The 26,173-nt window shown below is 44.8% G+C and overlaps 1 protein-coding gene across 4 annotated transcripts in view; it reads right to left on the bottom strand.

Moving 5' to 3' along the window:
• The window catches only part of PTPRG (protein tyrosine phosphatase receptor type G), a 733,410-nt gene that overhangs the window by 301,330 nt on the left and 405,907 nt on the right, over nucleotides 1-26,173 (bottom strand). For all 4 annotated transcript variants that reach the window (XM_063940902.1, XM_063940899.1, XM_063940900.1 and 1 more), the window contains one exon: nucleotides 6,991-7,086. In XM_063940902.1, coding sequence (XP_063796972.1) covers nucleotides 6,991-7,086 — 96 coding nt within the window. The remainder of the gene's footprint in view (nucleotides 1-6,990; nucleotides 7,087-26,173) is intronic.

Here is a 26,173-nt window from a genome sequence, read left to right as displayed (position 1 = left end):
AAGTCTGCTTCCCAGTTGTCCACTCCCGGGATGAACACTGCCGACAGTGCTATGACATGATTCTCCGCCCAGCGCAGAATCCTTGCAGCTTCTGTCATTGCTCTTCTGCTTCTCGTGCCGCCTTGTCGGTTTACGTGGGCGACTGCCGTGATGTTGTCCGACTGGATCAACACCGGCTGACCCTGAAGCAGCGATTTTGCCAGGCTTAGAGCATTGTAGATCGCTCTTAGCTCCAGTATATTTATGTGAAGGGACGTCTCCAGGTTTGACCACACGCCCTGGAAGTTTCTTCCCTGTGTGACTGCTCCCCAGCCTCGTAGGCTGGCATCCGTAGTCACCAGGACCCAGTCCTGTATGCCGAATCTGCGGCCCTCTAACAGATGGGCACTCTGCAACCACCACAGGAGAGACAACCTTGTTCTTGGTGACAGTGTTATCCGCTGATGCATGTGCGATCCGGACCATTTGTCCAGCAGATCCCACTGAAATGTCCGTGCATGGAATCTGCCGAATGGAATCGCTTCGTAAGAAGCCACCATCTTTCCCAGGACTCTTGTGCATTGATGTACTGACACAGTTCCTGGTTTTAGGAGGTTCCTGACAAGTTCGGATAACTCCCTTGCTTTCTCCTCCGGGAGAAACACCTTTTTCTGAACCGTGTCCAGAATCATTCCCAGGAACAGCAGACGAGTTGTCGGGGTCAATTGAGATTTTGGAAGATTCAGAATCCACCCGTGTTGCTGAAGCACTACCTGGGTTAGTGCTACACCGACTTCCAGCTGTTCTCTGGACTTTGCCCTTATCAGGAGATCGTCCAAGTAAGGGATAATTAATACGCCTTTTCTTCGTAGAAGAACCATCATTTCGGTCATTACCTTGGTAAAGACCCGAGGGGCCGTGGACAAACCAAACGGCAGCGTTTGAAACTGATAATGACAGTCTTGTATCACGAACCTGAGATACCCTTGGTGTGAGGGGTAAATTGGGACATGCAGATAAGCATCCTTTATGTCCAGGGACACCATGAAGTCCCCTTCTTCCAGATTCGCTATCACTGCTCTGAGTGACTCCATCTTGAACTTGAATTTCTGTATGTACAGGTTCAAGGATTTCAGGTTTAGAATAGGTCTTACCGAACCGTCCGGCTTCGGTACCACAAATAGTGTGGAATAATACCCCTTTCCCTGTTGTAGGAGGGGTACCTTGACTATCACCTGCTGAGAATACAGCTTGTGAATGGCTTCCAAAACCGACGTCCTTTCTGAGGGAGACGTTGGTAAAGCAGACTTTAGGAACCGGCGAGGGGGAGACCTTTCGAACTCCAACATGTAACCCTGAGATATTATCTGCAGGATCCACTGGTCCACTTGTGAGCGAGCCCACTGATTGCTGAAAATCTTGAGTCGACCCCCCACCGCTCCTGAGTCCGCTTGTAAAGCCCCAGCGTCATGCTGATGGCTTTGTAGAACCCGGGGCGGGCTTCTGGTCCTGGGCAGGGGCTGCTTGCTGCCCTCTCTTACCCTTTCCTCTGCCTCGCGGCAGATAAGACTGTCCTTTTGGTCGCTTTTTTTTTAGAGGAGCGAAAGGACTGCGGCTGAAAAGACGGTGTCTTTTTCTGTTGGGAGGGGGTCTGAGGTAAAAAAGTGGATTTGCCGGCAGTTGCCGTGGCCACCAGGTCCGAAAGACCGACCCCAAATAATTCCTCTCCTTTATATGGCAATACTTCCATATGCCTTTTGGAATCCGCATCACCTGACCACTGTCGTGTCCATAAACTTCTTCTGGCAGATATGGACATCGCGCTTACTCTTGATGCTAGAGTACAAATATCCCTCTGAGCATCTCGCATATAAAGAAAAGCATCCTTTAATTGCTCTAGAGTCAATAAAATACTGTCCCTATCCAGGGTATCAATATTTTCAGTCAGAGAATCCAACCACACTACCCCAGCACTGCACATCCAGGCTGAGGCTACTGCCGGTCGCAGTATAACACCAGTATGTGTGTATATACTCTTCAGTGTAGTTTCCAGCCTCCTATCTGCTGGATCCTTGAGGGCGGCCGTATCAGGAGACGGCAACGCCACTTGCTTTGATAAACGTGTGAGCGCCTTATCCACCCTAGGGGGTGTTTCCCAGCGCGCCCTAAACTCTGGTGGGAAAGGGTATAATGCCAATAACTTCTTGGAAATTAGCAGTTTTCTATCTGGGTTAACCCACGCTTCGTCACACACGTCATTCAATTCCTCTGATTCTGGAAAAGCTACAGGTAGTTTTTTCACCCCCCACATAATACCCCTTTTTGAGGTACCAGCAGTATCAGAGATCTGCAAAGCCTCCTTCATTGCCGTGATCATATAACGTGTGGCCCTATTGGAAAATACGTTTGTTTCTTCACCGTCGACACTAGATTCATCTGTGTCGGTACCCGTGTCGACTGACTGAGGTAAGGGACGTTTTACAGCCCCTGACGGTGTCTGAGACGCCTGAGCCGGTACTAACTGGTTTTCCGGCCGTCTCATTTCGTCAACTGACTTTTGTAATGTGCTAACATTATCACGTAATTCCATAACTAAAGCCATCCATTCCGGTGTCGACTCCCTAGGGGGTGACATCACCATTACCGGCAATTGCTCTGCCTCCACACCAACATCGTCCTCATACATGTCGACACACACGTACCGACACACAGCAGCCACACAGGGAATGCTCTAATCGAAGACAGGACCCTCTTAGCCCTTTGGGGAAACAGAGGGAGAGTTTGCCAGCACACACCAAAAGCGCTATAAATGTATAGAAACAACCCTAGAAGGTGTTGTTTTTGATATAAGCGCTTTTAATATATCAATATCGCCAAATTATGCCCCCCTTCTCTTTGTTACCCTGTTTCTGTAGTGCAGTGCAGGGGAGAGTCCTGGGAGCCTTCCTCACCAGCGGAGCTGAGCAGGAAAATGGCGCTGAGTGCTGAGGAGAATAAGCTCCGCCCCTTTTTCGGCGGGCTTTTCTCCCGGGTTTTAAGAAAACTGGCCTGGGTTAAATACATACATATAGCCTTAATGGCTATATGTGATGTATTTATTTTGCCACTAAAGGTATTTAATATTGCTGCCCAGGGCGCCCCCAGCAGCGCCCTGCACCCTCCGTGACTGAATCAGTGAGACGTGTAGCAACAATGGCGCACAGCTGCAGTGCTGTGCGCTACCTTCATGAAGACTGAGGAGTCTTCTGCCGCCTGCTTTCCGGACCTCCGTCTTCAGCGTCTGTAAGGGGGATCGGCGGCGCGGCTCCGGGACGAACCCCAGGAGGACCTGTGTTCCGACTCCCTCTGGAGCTAAGTGTCCAGTAGCCTAAGACTCCAATCCATCCTGCACGCAGGTGAGTTGGAAATCTCTCCCCTAAGTCCCTCGATGCAGTGATCCTGTTGCCAGCAGGATTCACTGAGATTTAAACCTAAAAAAACTTTTTCTAAGCAGCTCTTTAGGAGAGCCACCTAGATTGCACCCTTCTCGGACGGGCACAAAAACCTAACTGAGGCTTGGAGGAGGGTCATAGGGGGAGGAGCCAGTACGCACCATGTGATCCTAAAAGCTTTATTTAGATGTGCCCTGTCTCCTGCGGAGCCCGCTATTCCCCATGGTCCTGACGGAGTCCCAGCATCCACTAGGACGTTAGAGAAATAAAATAAATAATATGATTATCTTAACTCAAACCTTACGGCACAATAGGGGCCCTGCAGTCACCTTACACATGCTAAAGGGGTTTTCAAAGTATTTTATAATGCTTTCTGTCTCGGGGAGGGTGGGGGACAAGTCCTGTTTTGAAGCCTACGGCTATCCAAATACAATGTGTATTGTGACTTGTATTCATCACATGTAAAACCTGAATTGTAGGAGGAGCGTTCTCAAAAAAATTATCACCAAGCCATGCTTGTTAAATCACATTTGTAATGCCTAAAGACGTACTTTATCCTCATTAAGGTTTTCACACTGCATATCCCTATAGCGGAATTAAAACATCAGCATATCACGTGTTTAGTGCTGGTGCAAGATTTGGGAGTGCTATAGGCTACCTACTGTCCCACCCCCTTGGGCGCTAAACAGGGAAGTGAACTACCACCTCTCAGACTGGGAGTGTGGTGCTTAGTTGTGTCGTCACACACACTGCTTCATACCACCAAAGCCGGGATCGGGGAAGTGAACCACCACCTCTCAGACTGGGAGTGTAGTGCATAATTATATCATAGCCAAGTGCTCCACATCCGTTATGTTAAATTGTGTCACTCATTCAGCGTTTTAGCCATCCCCTAATTCACTGAATGGTATTGCGTTATGATATAGATATGGCTCATAGATCACAGTTAATACTAATTATCGCTCAGTAGCTCCTACTGTACCTATGGCCAGCGGGGCTTATTATGTATTGTCCTTTTATTTTTTTAAGCTGTCCATTCGAAATAAATACTTTTTGTTGACAATCAATATTCCTGACTAACAAATGTTGGTGGCAATATGCAGACACAACTGTAACACTAGTTCAGGCCTGGCCAACCTGTGGCTCTCCAGATGTTTTGAAACTACACATCCCAGCATGCCCTGACACAGTTATAGCATTCCTTATTAGCAAAACAGTGGCAAAGCATGATGGGACTTGTAGTTTTACAACAGCTGGAGAGCCACAGGTTGGCCAGGCCTGCACTAGTTGAAGCATTTTAACCATGTCTGCAAGATAACTTTAAGCATAACGGCAAAGAATCACGTTTAACATTATAATGCCGAAGCGTTAAAATGCTTAAACTAGCATTACAACAGCGTCAGCATAATATCGTCAGCATTCTCCCGTCAGAAAATTCACTGGCGACAGACTGATTGTCGTCAAAATGGCTGCATAGAGGTCCACTCTCCAATAGGTCCCCGTGGTAATATACTGTACTATCCACCTAGTAGACAGCAATCAATAAAAAGTTGCTAAATAAAATGACAACATATTAAAATGTATCGTCTAGAAGCACAAACATTACATTTAGCACATCCCAGGGTTACTGACCACAGCTGGACAAGTTATGTTCTACCTAAAATTCCCCAGCAGCAGAGGAAGGCGGCATATATGAGACGTACACTATTATGTGTGAGCACACCAGTGACGCGCAATCACACAGCGCTCAAGCAAACAGAAGAGTCAGTTGTGCGGAACCTTGTACGAGGGAGAGTTCAGTGTTATTACAAAATTCTGGGCTCCAGCCCAAAACCAAGCAGGGAACGTGCCTACTAAATCAGTTATAACCGCTAGGATATAAACTGCCCATCAGCCATAATGTTGTATCAGGTAGGATCATTTTAATACAGCACAAACCTGATTGTACATATAAACATTTCTTATTGTTTTGATGTCAACAAGGAAAGGTAATTGCAATACTTTTCAATTCAGTCTAGGCATTGGACCAACAAATGGCTTTTTTTGTGTTGTCAGAGCATATTTACTTTCATATGACAGTAGCATTGTATGAGAGTACTATTATATTAATCCCAGAGAAAGGGGACGGTGGGGGGCTGGTATGGAGGAACTCACATGGGCCTGACAATATATCAAATTATCCCATTCTATGTACGGTCAATGGGAGGAATTCAAATGTTTGAGAAGTCGGTAGGGTGTATGGTTTTTTTTCTGTCTATTAGATAGGAAAAAAAAGACACCCAACTGACAATTCAAACAATTGAATACCCCCCAATGAATATAGACTGTAGCAATCGCTATACTGTTGGTCACCTACAGACAGTGGTAATGGCCATTGTGTGGGCGGATATTTAATTCATGATAATGCAGACTATCTATTCACTACATGCCACTGAAGAACTAGGTAACGTGGGCACTTTAATGGGCATGTTTACAGCTTCATAAAGTCCATGAACCAGAAATCTGAGTAGACTACACATGATATAACATGTGTTTACATTTACAGAACAGATGGAGAATTTGATCTACATTCACTTTTGCCATGCCGGCATTGAAATATCCATTATCTGGGCAGCTATGACAATTCAGGGTATTGCGTGAACAGCCCATATACTGGCAGGAGCATGCCCAGTCTGCTCCTGATGAACATCCTGTGACATCATCAAGCCGCCAGCTCTCAGTACATTGGCACTCAATGATCACATGTCCACTGCCAGCCCACACAAACAGCAGATCTACATGATGCTTCAAGGATGTGGGACACAGAATGGAATTGCACCATTTTGTAGATGTTTTATCTAAAAAGTGATACGTGTGTTAATTATCGTCAAATTCCATTAATGCCAAGAGATAATGGGTTCATTACCAATCTGTAAAATCTGTAGGTGCCCTTTATCATCTCATTACAGGAGAGAAAGCAGAGAAATAAAATATGGCAGCAGCCTGTATGAACCGGCCTCATACTGCTTGATTTAGTCTCACTAATGTCTTCTATAAATCACGAGAGTGAGGGGACACCAGGACTGTCTATATTACATATCCCACCACTCCGTGTTTAAAGGTCTTACAATGAGCAAAGGATTGCAGAATATGTATTGTTCTAGTATCAAACCCACAGGTAAAGACTGCAAAATACATTTTACAGTGACCAGTACATGGCAATCTCATATCATGGAGCATTAAGAAGAATGCAGAAGACAACAAAGAGACAACAGTGCCCATTAAGATACAGCATCATCAACTGTCCATCCGATATAGCTTCTCAAGTAATACTTAGCCAATCTCTGTTGTTATACTCCAACACAAAGTGTGTCTAGAAATAGCATTCTTTGTGCAAAGAAATCGTTCTCTCCACCTCTTCGTGGCTTTGCAATCAGTATGTTCTGTAAAACTAAATCAGGTTCCTTTGTGAGTCCCCCAAACCAGGCGCACTTCACAAGATAATGTTAACGGAATAAAAAAGTCCATTTAGGTAGTATAGTGAACTAATGGTTACCCTAACAAAGGATTTCATTACAGAAGTATGATATTGGCAATTTACCTGAAAAAAGACCGACATTGCAGCAATCAGCCTCTTATCCATAATGGCTGCCCCGAAACTGTCAAAGTCGTCGGGATTGTAGGAATAAATCTGCATCTGCAAATACAAAAGACAACGACTTTAGTTTAAGATGTTTTGATGATATTTCTTTAGAGAGAAAACACTGCAATTCCTTTGTTTAAAAAAAAATGGTCCTACACAGATCAATGCATTACATGCTGTCTGCAATATTGAAAATGTTACATATGGGAATAACAAGTACAGAAATAAAACAAGACTGAGTATTAACGTACATGTATAAGTTTCATGCGTGTAAACTTCCCACCTACATTATACTCCTTCTAATACACAAGTTTCACTATTGAAAACTGAAGTTCTGACATCAGCACTCACAGTGCAGACATATATGATCAATCTGAATGGGAAGCAGTCTCCTGACCGCCGATATCTCATACTGATCCCATCTGAATGAACTGGCCTTCATTGGTTCCAACTCTATTCATAAATTTGTGAAATGCAAAATTTCACATATACTATACAGTACGGAAAACATTCTGAGTGAGAAAGATAACAAGGAACTCAAAGAATTTCATTTGTGCAAGAGTAGGCCGGGATCGGTATGAAATACCTTCAATCAACATCCCGACGGTCGAAATCCCGACAGCAATTGACCGACGGTCGAAATCCCGACAGCAATTGACCGACAAGGTCAAAATCACGACAGCAATTGACCGACAAGGTCAAAATGCCGTCAAGGACAAAATACAGACAAGGTCAAAATACAGATGCGTATTTCATTGATTTTCTGTGTGTATGTCGACACAGGTCGACATGGACACCATATAAGTGTACTGCTGCACTCGGCACACTATTATATTCTCCCTCCAGGTCCACTGAGATGGTAAAGTATGAACAAGTCGGTTTCAATGAAAAAAATCATGAAAAACTCATGTCGGCATTTTACATGTCGGTATTTTGACCTTGTCTGTATTTTAAATGTCGGTATTTTGTCCGTGTCTGTATTTTGACCATCGGGATTTTGATTGGAGGTAAATTGACTGCATCCCAGTAGGCCGTATTTGGGATCCCAACAGTGGCAATTGTGCGGAACTTGGGCAGCATCAGAGCAGGGTCATGGCTAAGGACAGTGACTGCTCAGACCAATAACTTCCTAGTATTCCGCACAATTAACCCGCTTGCCTGCATTGACGATGCTGCAGATTGGTGAGCAGGTGGCTGTAGCAGAATCTGCAATTCCTATGACTGTGCCCTTTAAGTAGCTGTGGACCTTTAACTATCCCCGCCATCACAACTTTCATAATGTCTTCCAAATGTAATTATGAGCGACATTGGCAATGCTTTCACTATAAGGGGGTATTCTAGAGAGATGGAGGACTCTGAAAACTTGCTCGCACTGTATAAAAGTGATGTTTTATTGTAGCATTAAACCATATTTGCCAAGTCTCTGAGGAGGGTCCATGTGTGAGCTCTGTGTGTGAGTTTCGGGAGGGGGAGCTTGATGACCCCGCCCCAAATGAACCACGCCCTGACTAGTGCCACTCCGCAGTAGGATGTGGCATTACAACGCCTCGATTCTCCATGAATTGCGTTCATCATTGAACTACTGGACCACCCACGTCACTGGGCATGAGGGATGCTGACCTACTTTCCCGGGTGTCTGAATTAGAATCCCCGAAATTCGGCAACCGCCGGCACATTCTGGCAGAGGAGGCAAATATCTGCAACCACTAACCATTTCATTTATTTACTTATTTTTTAATGACTTCGTTTTTTACGGTTATAGTGGCAGTATCTATAGCATTATAGTACAGGTTGAGTATCCCTTATCCAAAATGCTTGGGACCATAGGAATTTTGGATATCGGATTTTTCCGTATTTTGGAATAATTGCATACCATACTGAGATATCATGGTGATGAGACCTAAATATAAGCACAGAATGCATTTATGTTACAAATACACCTTATACACCCAGCCTGAAGGCAATTTTAAGCCAATATTTTTTTATAACTTTGTGCATTAAAGAAAGTGTGTGTACATACACACAATTCATTTGTCTTTCATATACACCTTATACACACAGCCTGAAAGTCATTTAATACAATATTTTTAATAACTTTGTGTATTAAACAAAGTTTGAGTACATTGAGCGATAAGAAAACAAAGGTTTCACTATCTCACTATCACTCAAAAAAAGTCTGTATTTCGGAATATTCCGTATTTCGGAATATTTGGATATGGGATACTCAACCTGTATATGCAGTAGGCACATATTCCCTATTTATAGACGCATGCCCTCGTCTGTACCATACACTGTATATTAATGAAAACATTCCCAAATTCCAGCCTGTAACAACAAAGAAATAAATAAATAAATCTGAATCCGATGAACTGGTTAATGCATTTTAATTTATCAGAATCAAACAGCGGAGAGAACAAATCCAACCGTTCGATATACCAGTGCGCATAATTTGTCACACTTTAAGGACATCATTTATTAACAAAAATGAGGTGTCTGACAGAGTCCGTGGTGCAGCCAACTATTTACTCTGCAAAAAGAGAGAGATAAGATATATCACCACATCTTAGAGATTCCATTTTACTTAATGCAGTCTATAGCTGGGAAGTCTTTTATTTACACGTGTACAGTAATTCACTGCAATAAGACCTTCCAGCACTCAGAACCAACGCCAAGGTCATAATAGTTGGTGGCTGATGATGAAGCTTTGCCAATATGGGGGGAGAGGAGATTTTGGACAATGTTTATCACTGCAGGCTCTTACTGTTGGGGCTATGGGTTCTACGGTGACAAGAGCTCTATCTGTGTGGAGTGTATATGTTCTCTCTGTTTAGGTGGGTTTCTTGTGTGCGCTCCTATCTCCTCCCACACTCAAAAAATGTACTATAAAAGGTTAAGGCCAATCTTTGGCGTAAATCCTATTCCCTGTGAAGGGGGGCAAGGTGACAGTGCTGTGGTGTGAAAGCGCAGGCAACTGCACCCAAACTCTCCCCCCCCCACCCCATTATAGCCTGATTTGCAGATTTTTGGTCGCAGCCAAAAAAAAATCCAAGAGTCGGCGGTGCCATAAGTGTGGCATAGCGCAGCACATACTCGTACCCACGAAAACACTGCAGGGAATAGCGCTGACATATGTTTTTTGTGGCAGAGAACTTTGGGGTCTATTTACTAAGCCAGCGGTGGCCAACCTGTGGCTCTTGAGCCACATTCGGCTCTTTCTTTCTTCAAATGTGGCTCCTAACACACAGTCACATGACCACAGCAGATCCGGTAACCACTGCTCTCCAGAAAAACACGCAGCAGCACTACATGGACTTAGAACTGAGGGAGACAGATACTAGAGATGAGCCATCCACCAGCAAACAGAGGACACATAAGAGGCTGCTGCAATAGCATGAATTGGGGGAAGCTGAAGTGACACATGAGGGTGCTGGCTGAAGTGACACATGAGGGTGCTGGCTGAAGTGACAGGAGGGTGCTGGCTGAAGTGACAGGAGGGTGCTGGCTGAAGTGACAGGAGGGTGCTGGCTGAAGTGACAGGAGGGTGCTGGCTGAAGTGACAGGAGGGTGCTGGCTGAAGTGACAGGAGGGTGCTGGCTGAAGTGACAGGAGGGTGCTGGCTGAAGTGACAGGAGGGTGCTGGCTGAAGTGACAGGAGGGTGCTGGCTGAAGTGACAGGAGGGTGCTGGCTGAAGTGACAGGAGGGTGCTGGCTGAAGTGACAGGAGGGTGCTGGCTGTAGTGACAGGAGGGTGCTGGCTGAAGTGACAGGAGGGTGCTGGCTGTAGTGACAGGAGGGTGCTGGCTGTAGTGACAGGAGGGTGCTGGCTGTAGTGACAGGAGGGCTGTAGTGACAGGAGGGTGCTGGCTGAAGTGACAGGAGGGTGCTGGCTGAAGTGACAGGAGGGTGCTGGCTGAAGTGACAGGAGGGTGCTGGCTGAAGTGACAGGAGGGTGCTGGCTGAAGTGACAGGAGGGTGCTGGTTGAAGTGACAGGAGGGTGCTGGCTGAAGTGACAGGAGGGTGCTGGCTGAAGTGACAGGAGGGTGCTGGTTGAAGTGACAGGAGGGTGCTGGTTGAAGTGACAGGAGGGTGCTGGCTGTAGTGACAGGAGGGTGCTGGCTGTAGTGACAGGAGGGTGCTGGCTGTAGTGACAGGAGGGTGCTGGCTGAAGTGACAGGAGGGTGCTGGTTGAAGTGACAGGAGGGTGCTGGCTGTAGTGACAGGAGGGTGCTGGCTGTAGTGACAGGAGGGTGCTGGCTGTAGTGACAGGAGGGTGCTGGCTGTAGTGACAGGAGGGTGCTGGTTGAAGTGACAGGAGGGTGCTGGTTGAAGTGACAGGAGGGTGCTGGCTGTAGTGACAGGAGGGTGCTGGCTGTAGTGACAGGAGGGTGCTGGCTGAAGTGACAGGAGGGTGCTGGCTGTAGTGACAGGAGGGTGCTGGTTGAAGTGACAGGAGGGTGCTGGCTGAAGTGACAGGAGGGTGCTGGCTGGAGTGACAGGAGGGTGCTGGCTGGAGTGACAGGAGGGTGCTGGCTGGAGTGACAGGAGGGTGCTGGCTGGAGTGACAGGAGGGTGCTGGCTGGAGTGACAGGAGGGTGCTGGCTGGAGTGACAGGAGGGTGCTGGCTGGAGTGACAGGAGGGTGCTGGCTGGAGTGACAGGAGGGTGCTGGTTGAAGTGACAGGAGGGTGTAGTGACAGGAGGGTGCTGGCTGTAGTGACAGGAGGGTGCTGGCTGTAGTGACAGGAGGGTGCTGGCAATAGTGACGTCAGCGCCCCTTATCGCCCCTTAAATACTTTGAATAAACAAACAATAAATGTGGGGCAATAACTTTTATTGGCGGCGTCTCGTGGGCAGGTAAGAAGTGTTGCCTGCGCACACATGGATCAGGTGCATTGATATCTCCTCCCTTACAGCTCTCTAATAGACAGGTCCAAATTAACAATGGGGCGGAAGGAGCTACAGTTCTGATCCTTCACATAAAAATAGGCCCATCATCATAAGCATTAAAAATGTATTCTAGGTTTCTCACAAAATGATGAAAAATTTCTATTTTTCTGTATTTAGGGGGTCATTCTGAGTTGATCGCTCGCTAGCAGTTTTTAGCAGCCATGCGAACACTATGCCACCGCCCACTGGGGAGTGTATTTTAGCTTAGCAGAAGTGCGAACGCTTGTGCATCCGAGCTCTGCAAAAACAGTTTGTGCAGTTTCAGAGTAGCTCTGAACCTACTCAGCATTTGCGATCACTTCAGCCTATTCCTGTCCGGATTTAACGTCATACATCCGCTCAGCCACGCCTGCGTTTTTTCAGGCACGCCTGCGTTTTTGCAAACACTCCCTGAAAACGGTCAGTTGACACCCAGTAACGCCCCCTTCCTGTCAATCTTCTAGCGGCCGCCAGTGCGAAAGAAAACTTTGCTAGAACCTGAGCAGAACCACAGAGGTTTGTACCCGTACGTCGCACGTGCACATTGCGGGGCATACGCATGCGCAGAAATGCAGTTTTTTCACCTGATCGCTGCGCTGCAAAAATCAGCAGCGAGCAATCAACTCGGAATGACCCCCTTAGTGAAGCCGTGGAGAGCGTGTACACAGCCACGTGGCACTGCCCACAATCACACCGTACTAGTACAGCATCTCTGCCTCAGGCCCATGTGGCCCATAATTGAGCCCTCCCAGCAGAGATCACCAGTGCAAGCAGTGTCGGACTGGGGTATGAAGGGCCCACCGGGGGAATGCAGTAATAGGGGCCCATACTTAGGGGTGGGGCCAGCCTACAAAGGGGGTGTGGCCAGCCTCCACAGAGGCTTGAAATACACAATAGTTTAGTGCAGTGTAATGCAACATATCTACCATGTATAATACAAGTGCACAATCTAGAACCTGATCCTTAGAGGAGGAGGAGGGCCCTCAGGCAGTGGGGCCTACCGGTGGTTTCACTGGTTCCCCTGTGGGCCAGTCTGACCCTGAGTGCAAGCAAGAGATGGCAGAGCGGGGGGCCACTCCAGTGACAGAAAACACAGCACTTCACAATAATAAAGCAAGACTGGGTATTAAACAAACATAGGAGGTATGAATCCCTGTAATGCAAACTTACAATACAAACACCCACACACATCAGTCTAAGGATTATTCAAGAGCCGCCATATGGGTCCCATTTGTAAACAGCCCACACAGACTGTCACCTTCATTTAGACCTCTTGATGAACGGGAAAGGGAGGAATAGGAGAACAGAGGTCGAGGCTTGTTTAACAGAGCATTATTACTGTGTTCTGTATCTATTACTGTATGAAAATAGCCAGCTGACCGAGCTAAGGCTTAGAATATAGACGCTAAGAAATTGCTTTGTTTTGTTGCTAACAGCCATATGATTTACCATGAAATGAAGTCCTGAAAATCATTTTGGATAAATGGAAGTATAAATTTAATAGAATTTCCAAGACAACACCAATTGCTACACTCCAACATAAACAGCAAAGTCTAAATCATTCCAAACAAACAGCAACGTTCTCAGCTATAATAAACCGCTGGGTGATTATTTCACTCACTCCCAAATCTATTATTCCCCATTTATTTGTCTTCTATTTAAAGACGGCAAGTCATTTTAAAGCGGTTAGTAGATTATTAAATACATTTCAAAAGACTGCATTAAAACCGTACGCGCTCATATTTACCGATTACTTTGATTCATTAGCCAGTAAAATGTCACACGAGGGAAACAATCCAATTTTAAAGACAGAATTCTTTATAAATACACGCACCCAAATTGACCAGAGATGGGAGGCATACTTGCCTGCCCAGCCACATTATTCTATAGACATTTGAAGTTTGGAGCATGGCCCACAGGTGCACGGAAAACCCCCGGTGCGCCCCACTACCCAAGGGCCTACCATCCTCCTCTAGGGAATAGTGCACAGCCTAGAACCTAATCACAGTGCAATGTCTGGAACCATAGTCCAGTGCAGTATAATGTTATATTATACTGCACAGGAATATGGTGTAATTTAAGACTCTGTGGAGGCTGTCCACACCCCTAAGAATAGGCCTCTGTCAGTGCATTCCCCGGTGGTCCCTTCCTGCCCCAGTCCAACACTGCAGCAAATAATAAGATTTTACTTACCGATAAATCTATTTCTCGTAGTCCGTAGTGGATGCTGGGACTCCGTAAGGACCATGGGGAATAGCGGCTCCGCAGGAGACAGGGCACAAGAATAAAAGCTTTAGGATCAGGTGGTGTGCACTGGCTCCTCCCCCTATGACCCTCCTCCAAGCCTCAGTTAGGATACTGTGCCCGGACGAGCGTACATAATAAGGAAGGATATTGAATCCCGGGTAAGACTCATACCAGCCACACCAATCACACCGTACAACTCGTGATCTGAACCCAGTTAACAGTATGATAAAACGAAAGGGAGCCTCTGAAAAGATGGCTCACAACAATAATAACCCGAATTTTTGTAACAATAACTATATACAAGTATTGCAGACAATCCGCACTTGGGATGGGCGCCCAGCATCCACTACGGACTACGAGAAATAGATTTATCGGTAAGTAAATTCTTATTTTCTCCGACGTCCTAGTGGATGCTGGGACTCCGTAAGGACCATGGGGATTATACCAAAGCTCACAAACGGGCGGGAGAGTGCGGATGACTCTGCAGCACCGAATGAGAGAACTCCAGGTCCTCCTCAGCCAGGGTATCAAATTTGTAGAATTTAGCAAACGTGTTTGCCCCTGACCAAGTAGCTGCTCGGCAAAGTTGTAAAGCCGAGACCCCTCGGGCAGCCGCCCAAGATGAGCCCACTTTCCTTGTGGAATGGGCTTTTACCGATTTTGGCTGTGGCAGGCCTGCCACAGAACGTGCAAGCTGAATTGTACTACAAATCCAACGAGCAATCGTCTGCTTAGAAGCAGGAGCACCCAGTTTGTTGGGTGCATACAGGATAAACAGTGAGTCAGATTTTCTGACTCCAGCCGTCCTGGAAACATATATTTTCAGGGCCCTGACAACGTCAAGCAACTTAGAGTCCTCCAAGTCCCTAGTAGCCGCAGGTACCACAATAAGTTGGTTCATGTGAAATGCAGAAACCACCTTAGGTAGAAATTGAGGACGAGTCCTCAATTCTGCCCTGTCAGAATGAAAAATTAAGTAAGGGCTTTTATATGATAAAGCCGCCAATTCTGACACACGCCTGGCTGAAGCCAGGGCTAACAGCATCGTCACCTTCCATGTGAGATATTTTAAGTCCACAGTGGTGTTCTGGAAGAAAATCGACAGGACCGAAATTTGAACCTTAATGGACCCTAATTTTAGGCCCATAGATAGTCCTGTTTGCAGGAAATGGAGGAAACGACCCAGTTGAAATTCCTCTGTAGGGGCCTTCTTGGCCTCACACCACGCAACATATTTTCGCCAAATGCGGTGATAATGTTTTGCGGTTACGTCCTTCCTGGCCTTGACCAGGGTAGGGATGACTTCATCTGGAATGCCTTTTTCCTTCAGGATCCGGCGTTCAACCGCCATGCCGTCAAACGCAGCCGCGGTAAGTCTTGGAACAGACAAGGCCCCTGCTGGAGCAGGTCCTTTCTTGGAGGTAGAGGCCACGGTTCGTCCGTGAGCATCTCTTGAAGTTCCGGGTACCAAGTCCTTCTTGGCCAATCCGGAACCACGAGTATAGTTCTTACTCCTCTCCTTCTTATGATTCTCAGTACTTTTGGTATGAGAGGCAGAGGAGGGAACACATACACTGACTGGTACACCCACGGCGTTACCAGAGCGTCCACCGCTATTGCCTGAGGGTCCCTTGACCTGGCGCAATATCTGTCTAGTTTTTTGTTTAGACGGGACGCCATCATGTCCACCTTTGGTTTTTCCCAACGGTTTACTATCAGGTGGAAGACTTCTGGGTGAAGTCCCCACTCTCCCGGGTGGAGGTCGTGTCTGCTGAGGAAGTCTGCTTCCCAGTTGTCCACTCCCGGAATGAACACTGCTGACAGTGCTATCACATGATTTTCCGCCCAGCGAAGAATCCTTGCAGCTTCTGCCATTGCCCTCCTGCTTCTCGTGTCGCCCTGTCTGTTTACGTGGGCGACTGACGTGATGTTGTCCGATTGGATCAATACCGCCTGACCCTGAAGCAGGGGTTTCGCTTGACTTAGGGCATTGTAAATGGCCCTTAGTTCCAGAATGTTTATATGAAGAGATGTTTCCATGCTTGACCACAAGCCCTGGAAATTTCTTCCCTGTGTGACTGCTCCCCAGCCTCTCAGGCTTGCATCCGTGGTCACCAGGATCCAATCCTGAATGCCAAATCTGCGGCCCTCTAGTAGATGAGCACTCTGCAGCCACCACAGAAGAGACACCCTTGTCCTTGGCGACAGGGTTATCCGCTGATGCATCTGAAGATGCGATCCGGACCATTTGTCCAGTAGATCCCACTGAAACGTTCTTGCATGGAATCTTCCGAATGGAATCGCTTCGTAAGAAGCCACCATTTTTCCCAGGACCCTCGTGCACTGATGCACTGACACCTGGCCTGGTTTTAGGAGGTTCCTGACTAGCTCGGATAACTCCCTGGCCTTCTCCTCCGGGAGAAACACCTTCTTCTGGACTGTGTCCAGAATCATTCCTAGGAACAGTAGACGTGTCGTTGGAATCAGCTGCGATTTTGGAATATTTAGGATCCACCCGTGCTGACGTAACACTACCTGAGATAGTGCTACTGCGACTTCTAACTGTTCCCTGGACCTTGCCCTTATCAGGAGATCGTCCAAGTAAGGGATAATTAAGATGCCTTTTCTTCGAAGAAGAATCATCATTTCGGCCATTACCTTGGTAAAGACCCGAGGTGCCGTGGACAACCCAAACGGCAGCGTCTGAAACTGATAATGACAGTTTTGTACTACAAACCTGAGGTACCCTTGGTGAGAAGGGTAGATTGGGACGTGGAGATAAGCATCTTTGATGTCCAGAGACACCATATAGTCCCCTTCTTCCAGGTTCGCTATCACCGCTCTGAGTGACTCCATCTTGAATTTGAACCTTTTTATGTAAGTGTTCAAGGATTTCAGATTTAAAATTGGTCTCACCGAGCCGTCCGGCTTCGGTACCACAAACAGCGTGGAATAATACCCCTTTCCCTGTTGTAGGAGGGGTACCTTGATTATCACCTGCTGGGAATACAGCTTGTGAATGGCTTCCAAAACTGCCTCCCTGTCGGAGGGAGACTTTGGTAGAGCAGACTTCAGGAACCGGCGAGGGGGAAACGCCTCGAATTCCAGTTTGTACCCCTGCGATACTACCTGTAGAATCCAGGGGTCCACTTGCGAGTGAGCCCACTGCGCGTTGAAATTCTTGAGACAGGCCCCCACCATGTCTGAGTCTGCTTGTAAAGCCCCAGCGTCATGCTGAAGACTTGGCAGAAGCAGGGGAGGGCTTCTGCTCCTGGGAAGCGGCTGCATGGTGCAGTCTTTTTCCTCTTCCTCTGCCCCGGGGCAGAAAAGAGTGGCCTTTTGCTCGCTTGTACTTATGGGAACGAAAGGACTGAGTTTGAAAAGACGGTGTCTTTTTCTGCTGATGTGAAGTGACCTGGGGTAAAAAGGTGGACTTTCCAGCCGTTGCCGTGGCCACCAGGTCCGATAGACCAGCCCCAAATAACTCCTCCCCTTTATACGGCAATACTTCCATATGTCGTTTGGAATCCGCATCCCCTGACCACTGTCGCGTCCATAACGCTCTTCTGGCAGAAATGGACATAGCACTTACTCTTGATGCCAGGGTGCAAATATCCCTCTGTGCATCACGCATATATAGTAATGCATCCTTCAAATGCTCTATAGTTAACAATATATTGTCCCTATCCAGGGTATCAATATTTTCAGTCAGGGAATCCGACCACGCGACTCCAGCACTGCACATCCAGGCTGAAGCGATTGCTGGTCGCAGTATAACACCAGTATGTGTGTATATACTTTTTAGGATATTTTCCAGCCTTCTATCAGCTGGTTCTTTGAGGGTGGCCGTATCAGGAGACGGTAACGCTACTTGTTTAGATAAACGTGTGAGCGCCTTATCTACCCTAGGGGGTGTTTCCCAACGCGTCCTAACCTCTGACGGGAAAGGATATAGTGCCAATAATTTATTAGAAATTAGCAGTTTTTTGTCGGGGGAAACCCACGCTTTATCACACACCTCATTTAATTCATCTGACTCAGGAAAAACTATTGGTAGTTTTTTCACACCCCACATAATACCCTTCTTTGTGGTACTTGTAGTGTCAGAAATGTTCAATGCCTCCTTCATTGCCGTGATCATGTAACGTGTGGCCCTACTGGACATTACGTTTGTCTCCTCACCGTCGACACTAGACTCAGTATCTGTGTCTGGGTCTGTGTCGACCCACTGAGGTAACGGGCGTTTTAGGGCCCCTGACGGTGTCTGAGACGCCTGGACAGGCACTAATTGATTTGCCGGCTGTCTCATGTCGTCAACAGTTTTTTTGCAAAGTGCTGACATTATCACTTAATTCTTTAAATACGATCATCCAGTCAGGTGTCGACTCCCTAGGGGGTGACATCACTAACCCAGGCAATTGCTCCGCCTCCACATCATTTTCCTCCTCATACATGTCGACACACGTACCGACACACAGCACACACACCGGGAATGCTCTGATAGAGGACAGGACCCCACTAGCCCTTTGGAGAGACAGAGGGAGAGTCTGCCAGCACACACCAAGCGCTATATATATATACAGGGATAACCTTATATAAGTGTTATTCCCTTATAGCTGCTGTTTATTATTATTAGCTGCCAATAGTGCCCCCCTTCTCTTTTTTACCCTGATTCTGTAGCAGGTCTGCAGGGGAGAGTCAGGGAGCCGTCCTTCCAGCGGAGCTGTGAGGGAAAATGGCGCTTGTGTGCTGAGGAGATAGGCTCCGCCCCTTCACGACGTCCTTATCTCCCGCTCTTTTCTGTAAAAATGGCAGGGGTTAAAATACATCCATATAGCCCAGGAGCTATATGTGATGTATTCTTTTGCCAACCTAAGGTATTATCTGTTTATATTGCGTCTCAGGGCGCTCCCCCCCCCCAGCGCCCTGCACCCTCAGTGACCGGAGTGTGAAGTGTGCTGAGAGCAATGGCGCACAGCTGCGGTGCTGTGCGCTACCTTAGTCTGAAGACAGGACCGTCTTCTGCCGCCGATTTCACCGGACCTCTTCGCTCTTCTGGCTCTGTAAGGGGGCTGGCGGCGCGGCTCCGGGACCCATCCAGGCTGAACCTGTGATCGTCCCTCTGGAGCTAATGTCCAGTAGCCTAAGAAGCCCAATCCACTCTGCACGCAGGTGAGTTCGCTTCTTCTCCCCTTAGTCCCACGATGCAGTGAGCCTGTTGCCAGCAGGACTCACTGAAAATAAAAAACCTAAAATAAACTTTTATTCTAAGCAGCTCAGGAGAGCCACCTAGCCTGCACCCTTCTCGTTCGGGCACAAAAATCTAACTGAGGCTTGGAGGAGGGTCATAGGGGGAGGAGCCTGTGCACACCACCTGATCCTAAAGCTTTTATTCTTGTGCCCTGTCTCCTGCGGAGCCGCTATTCCCCATGGTCCTTACGGAGTCCCAGCATCCACTAGGACGTCAGAGAAAACTTGGAATATGGAAGCGAATAGAAAACTTCCAAAGGCTCCTGAATTTCACAGGACTTTCTCTGAATTTTGGGGCTAAAGTGAGATGGGGTCTTGGGCAGAGGAGGGAGTGATCTTGGTGGATCAGTATGCTTTGATGTGCCCTTATTTTGATACATATTTTTTTTAACTTAGGATAATTAAAACAAGGGCTTGATCATGGGAGCATTCATTTTACTTATTGGCACTAGTACTGAAGAACACTGCAGAGAAAAGTTCTTAAACAAAAACCAGAAGAGCTTGTATGGTTTGAGGACACTGTAAATGGTTTCATTATAATACTCCGTCATTTTAATACTTAAAGGACAACATCACTAAAATTGTTAATTTTGAGATGCAATCAATCTGTTAATATAAAAAAAAAAAGTTGTAAACCACGGTCAGTACATTTTAGTTCTGTACCAACTCTTTGTTCATCACTCAGAACTAGACTTTTAGCTTTGGTTGAAGTTCTAGTGTTGCTAAAACTTTTTATTTATTACTGGGCAAAATGCTTTAGCTCTGGTGAGAACTGGTGATTTGACAGCATCGGTGCTGCTAACTCAAACAGGGGTTCTCAATTCCACTGCATATATAGTATATAACTCTGCACTGTTCCTCTGAGACTGGTTATTTTTAGCCACTCAGGAAGTTTATTTTTTCGCTGCGTCTAAAAGATTTTTACCAATATAAGAATTTTTTTAACCGGACAAAACCCAGCCCTATGTTTTAGTATATAGCACATATTAAGATGGTAAAATGTTATATACTTTGCAAGAAGCAAAATATCATATAACAGTTTATTTAATCAAAAAGTGCAATATTTGTTGTCGGACATGAACCAGGAGGGGGCAGGAGGGGAGAGGAACCAAGTAGTTGAATATACTTAAATATGACTTAGTATACTGCATGTACAGAAAGAAAGAGAAAGAGTTAAAGAAAGAGAAAGAGAAAAAAAAAAGAAAGAAAGAAAGAGAAAAAAAAGAAAAGAGAAAAAGAGAGAAAGAAAGAGAAAGAAAAAAAGAGAACAAGAAAAAGAACAAGAAAAAGAACGAGAAAAAGAAAGAGAAAAAGAAAGAGAAAAAGAAAAAAAAAGAAAAAGAAAGAGAAAGAAAGAGAAAAAGAAAGAAAGAAAAAGAAAGAAAGAAAGAAAGAAAGAAAGAAAGAAAGAAAGAAAGAAAGAAAGAAAGAAAGAAAGAGAAAATGAAAAGAAAAGAAAAAAAAAAGAGAAAAAAGAAAAAGAAAAGGAGAAAAAAGAAAAGGAGAAAAAAGAAAGAGAAAAGAGAAAAAAGAAAAGGAGAAAAAAAGAAAAGGAGAAAAAAGAGAAAAAAGAAAAGGAGAAAAAAAGAAAAGGAGAAAAAAGAAAAAGAAAAAAGGAGGGAAAAGAAAAAGAAACATAAAGAAAGAAAAAGAAAAGGAGAAAAAAGAAAAAGAAAAAAGGAGGGAAAAGAAAAAGAAACATAAAGAATGAAAAAGAAAGAGAAAAAGGAAAAGAAAGAAAGCTGACTTGTAAGAAAGCACAAGAAAAGCCAGGAGACCCAAGGAAATTTAATTCCATGCAACTTTCACAGCCTTGAATTAAACATGGAGCAGGTCTCTCTCCGTAAAATCGCAGGTGTGAACCAGATGTCACGCTTGTCTTCTCTCGAGATTACAGCTTGCAAACTTTTTACCTTTGGAATATTAACGAAGCCCGGTATCAAGAAGACGGAGATACATAAAAAAAAAAACCAAACAGGTTTAGCATAGCGGCTCATCTGACAAGCCATTGATTTCCTTTGCTGCAAGATTGCATTTATAAAGATGATTATTTTGCACATTAAGAAAGTGTCTGCTCTGAACACTGATTGCCCAAGTCTACAAAAACACCAATATAACCCATCTTTCACTGATTATAGGATGTCTAAATGCTTCTAGCCAGCCTAAGCGTGGTCAGGAAACAATTAAGGCACCAGTTTCGTGTACAAATATCAGAAAAACCTGATCATTGAAACGTCCACTCACAGATACAGTTTGTGGACTTTTTAAAAGATCACACTACAATTACACATATGATGAGGAGCTCGTTAAGACCCCCCCCCCCCCCACTCCCACAATGCCACCAATACATAATCATTCATTACATAAATCTGTGTTAGTAGTATAAAAGAATATAGGTGATAAAGTAATGTAAGAAATGTACATTAGCACTTAATGAAAGGTGAAGGGGTCCTTGTACTCTGAAGGTGATGAGAAACATCCTTTCAACATCAGACAACACCATATTCGACACCTAGTACATAAAGGCTCATTATGTGTCGGGCTTAAAGATTTTAAGCGCCCTCTCTGGAAAAGGGCTCCAGCATCCAAGCACCCATTAAAAAAATAAAATAAAAAAAAAGGTAGAATTTTAATATGGCCCAATAGCAGATAAAAAGGTAACGATAAGCAATTTACAGTGTATACAATTTATTCTATTCACTGTGGAGCCCTTATTAGCGGTGATTGTAAAGCGCACAATGTACATATGGAAGGAAACACGCAGGTAAGAATATAACAAGATGGTAACATTTATATTAATTCTTAACCCTTGAGTTGGCTAAGAAAAAAACTACAACACAAACTTTTGTTGCCTAATTAATTGACCTTAGCTAGAGAGTAGACCCCCCCCCCCCCCCCCCACAGCGGATTCTAGCTTACACGGCTGACTATAGCCAGGGCCGCCTGAACAACTTACTAGGCCCTTGGCAAAACAATGCACTGGGGCCCCTACACACCCATTAACAAGAACAAATTAAAAAAATATTATAACATGCCCCTCTTGCACTGTCTTTCCACATGCTTCCATGGCTGTCAGTGCTCTGATTGGTGGACAGCTCCAGTCATCCACCAATCAGCATGCGGAGAGCCATTCACTGTCTGCTGGCTGGGAGACACGTAGCGAATACTGCCTAGCCACTCTCTGTGACCACCCCTGCTTGGAGGCCCGCATAATTGTGGGGCCCTGGGCAGCTGCCCTGTGTGCTTATGAGTTAAGAAGGCCCTTACTATAGCCTATAGACTACAATTTATAATCTATATATTTTATTATGTTTTAAATTGTCAAAGTGTCACTTCATTAAATACTGCAAACTCCTATTTACGGTTGATAAAGTCAATACAACAGTAATTGGTTTTCATTTATTATATGGATCCATCTCATATCCAGCTAACAGCACTGAGAGTCCTTCACTGCTCCTTAGCAAAAGAGAATGCCAAGAGTGGATTTAATGAACAGAGATCTGCTCATCAATACAGAGTTGATAGAATCCAATACTCTCTCCAATCATCAGACTACAATTGGAACAATTTTTTATTTTGAAAGTTAAGAGGATTATAGCGGAGTCCACAAAATGGCCCATTCAGATAAGCTTGAGCAAGGTTTCACTACGTTCTCAGTCACATTCCTTCAGGGGAGACAGGGAAGATATTGCTAAAATTACAAAAATGAAGAAATCCAGAACATTGGGCGAGATGTATCAAGCAGTTGAGAAGTGGAGAGGTGGACCAGTGGAGAAATTGCACATGGCAACCAGCTTTTACCTATCATTTTATAGCATGTACTTGATGAATGTTACCTCTGGTCCACTTCCCCACTCTTTACACTGCTTGCCTCAGTTCCCACATAGGTAAAAAAAAATGGACTATTTGGTCAGAATGGACAATGGCAGGAAAGCATTATACAGGTTTTGGATTGTTCATACCATGTTTGCACTTCGGCCTATGGGTGCAGGCAATATAATGTGAAAGAAAACGGAAATAAATAGTAATGAAAATCTTTTAAAAGCACTTGTCTGCATGATCTGAGAACACAAAGCAAACCTATTATCTTCAATTATTATTGCTAAGGTCTTTCTTTGCTCCACCTTGTGGAAGGTCCTTATACACCAATGACAAGATGGTGGCTTTTCCCAGAATCCCCTATAAATGCAGTCTAAAGTGTTAGCAGCTAAAATGTGTTGATGCAAAGGAATGCTACGTAAAAGTAGAAATTCAGACTTGGGCAGAGCGAACAAAGTAAAATGGAATCTTTACTTGACCGGTGTCCAATATAACCACCATCTGGTTGGTTCCCCAATGACTTGTGCAAGCCTACTGATGTTGGGCTCACACTTGCTGGCAGGGTTATATCAGCAGGAGCGAGGAGAATCCTGCAATTTCGTACATTACTTTGCACCTGCCAACCTTGTCTTTTTTTCCAACCAGACAGGCCACTTATTAACACTTCCATAAAGGAGCAAGTGGAGAAGCAGGTCTCAAAGTACTCAAAGTCAGACCGAGGGTTGGTAGTGGGAGGGGGGGGGGGGTTAAGAAAATAAAGTAATTACACGTAAATTCATAAAATAAAAAATAAAAACTAGATCAGCTATAAAACTTACTAAAAAATACAAATAATTTGAAAATAATTGGTATTTTATTTTACATTTATTTTTTTCCTTGCAAAACTAGCTCTCCATCCTTGTGTAAATAAAGAGCAAGACTGACATATAAAAGGTTAATGCTTTTACATTCAAATAAGATCTAAGACTAAAGTCTAAGCAGATCAACGATACCTGCTAAGAAGCATTTTCCCTTGAGACTCAAGATCAATTAATTTTTAATAAACAGAACGTTTGGGTCCATAGCTAGAAATCAGTGGATAATTTTGATTGCACATGGGAAAGGTGCCACGTTGGACTGGCAATGCGACAGCTTGCAGCGGTAAGCGGAAAGGCTATTAGAAATAAATGGATTTATTTGGCTGCCCAGTGAAAGTAAGCAATGACTTCATGTAAACTTTACATCAGAATTGATTTTATGGATATGGCTCATGGAAAATTTGCAAATTGCCTGCAAACCAGCAAATCAGACATGTTTTCTATTCCGATGGTTAACACAGGAGCAAATTATGGCATCATCTGAAGAGAACAGCAACTGGGAAGTAGTTCTCAAATATTGTCACGGAGGTCTTAATTTGTTCAATATTTATTATCACTCTTAGAAAAGATCGCCCAGTCAAATTATGGACCCGCTGACTAATCTTCATCCCGGACCTCCATGAGAGAGGAGTTTGAAAACTGTTTAATCTCAAGACAACAACTGGTTCTGCAACCTTTGCTGCATTATAAATAAACTTCTACAAGAACTGTGGGGGTAATTCAGAGATGATCGCAGCAGCAAATTTGTTAGCAGTTGGGCAAAACCATGAGCACTGCAGGGGGGGGGGGCAGATATAACATGTGTAGAGAGAGTAAGATTTGGATGGCGTGTGTTCAAACTGAAATCTAAATTGCAGTGTAAAAATAAAGCAGACAGTATTTACCCTGCACAGAAACAAATAACCCACCCAAACCTATATCTCTCTGCACATGTTATATTTGCCACCCTGGAGTGCACATGGTTTTGCCCAACTGCTAACAAATTTGCTGCTACAATCAACTCTGAATTACCCCCTATGTCTAATAACAGACCTACAGTATATTGGCAATGGAGTGTTGCAGTGATCTCACTTGGGAAATGTAATAACGGTGCATAGCACGCCCCTTTTTAAAAGATTACCATTAGAGTAAAAAGACGTGGTCCCAGCCATACTGAGTGTATTAAAGGCAGATTTGATGAAGTATATAATGGAGACGGAAGACCAGGTTATGGTAGACTCATTTAATGTCTTTGCAAAGACGTTTTACCCTTTCCCAGATTTGTATCGGTCAATTATCCTATCTCTAAGTTTCCTAGAACCCTCTTCCATGCTCAGTTTATATAGTGTTCTTTAATGGAAAGTCTTTACCATTCCACCAAGACCGTACAGAGAGAAGCATATTTATATTTACACATAACCACCAGACTACAGACAGCGAAAAAAATGTGACTTACATTAACTTATTTTAATTGAATTTGGAAATAACGGGTAGGATTACTTTTAAGTGGATTTTGATTTTGCACCCTCACTTTTTTTTTTAAGCAAATCTATGGAAAAGTATTTTTTTTTTTTTGGAGGTGACCAGTTTTATGGATCAGTATATAAAACAAAAACATCTACTTCAAGCCATGTAAAATTAAAAAACAAGTGCCAATGTAATGGGGACTTAAATCTGTTTCCAGGTAACAGAGTGCGGTGTGTATTGGGCATTATTTGTATTTTATGGGGTGTATTCAATAGCTAAGGACCCGACAGCTCTCTATTCAATGCCAGGCCAAACCCAACAGGTTTGGACCATTCCCAACAGTGTCAATCCGACTTTTTTTTTTAAAACTGGGCTAAAATCTGTTGGGTTTGGCACCGCTTCCGACCATACATGTGGATCGGCGGCTTCGCGTGTATTCCAACAGTGTTCCGACAAGTCGGAACTCCAGGCTTGTCGGAAGAAAAGGCCTGAGAATGAATATTGAATAGGTTGAATAGGTCAGAATCCCTTCTGACCTCAATCAGTCAGAAACTGCAGTCTTAAATATACCCCTATATTTCTACAGTTACACCGAC

Source organism: Pseudophryne corroboree, chromosome 9, assembly GCF_028390025.1.
Source record: "Pseudophryne corroboree isolate aPseCor3 chromosome 9, aPseCor3.hap2, whole genome shotgun sequence".
In the NCBI taxonomy this organism is placed as follows: Eukaryota; Metazoa; Chordata; class Amphibia; order Anura; family Myobatrachidae; genus Pseudophryne; species Pseudophryne corroboree.
Note: the sequence above shows the minus strand (reverse complement) of the source record. Positions and strands in the feature narration are given on the sequence as shown.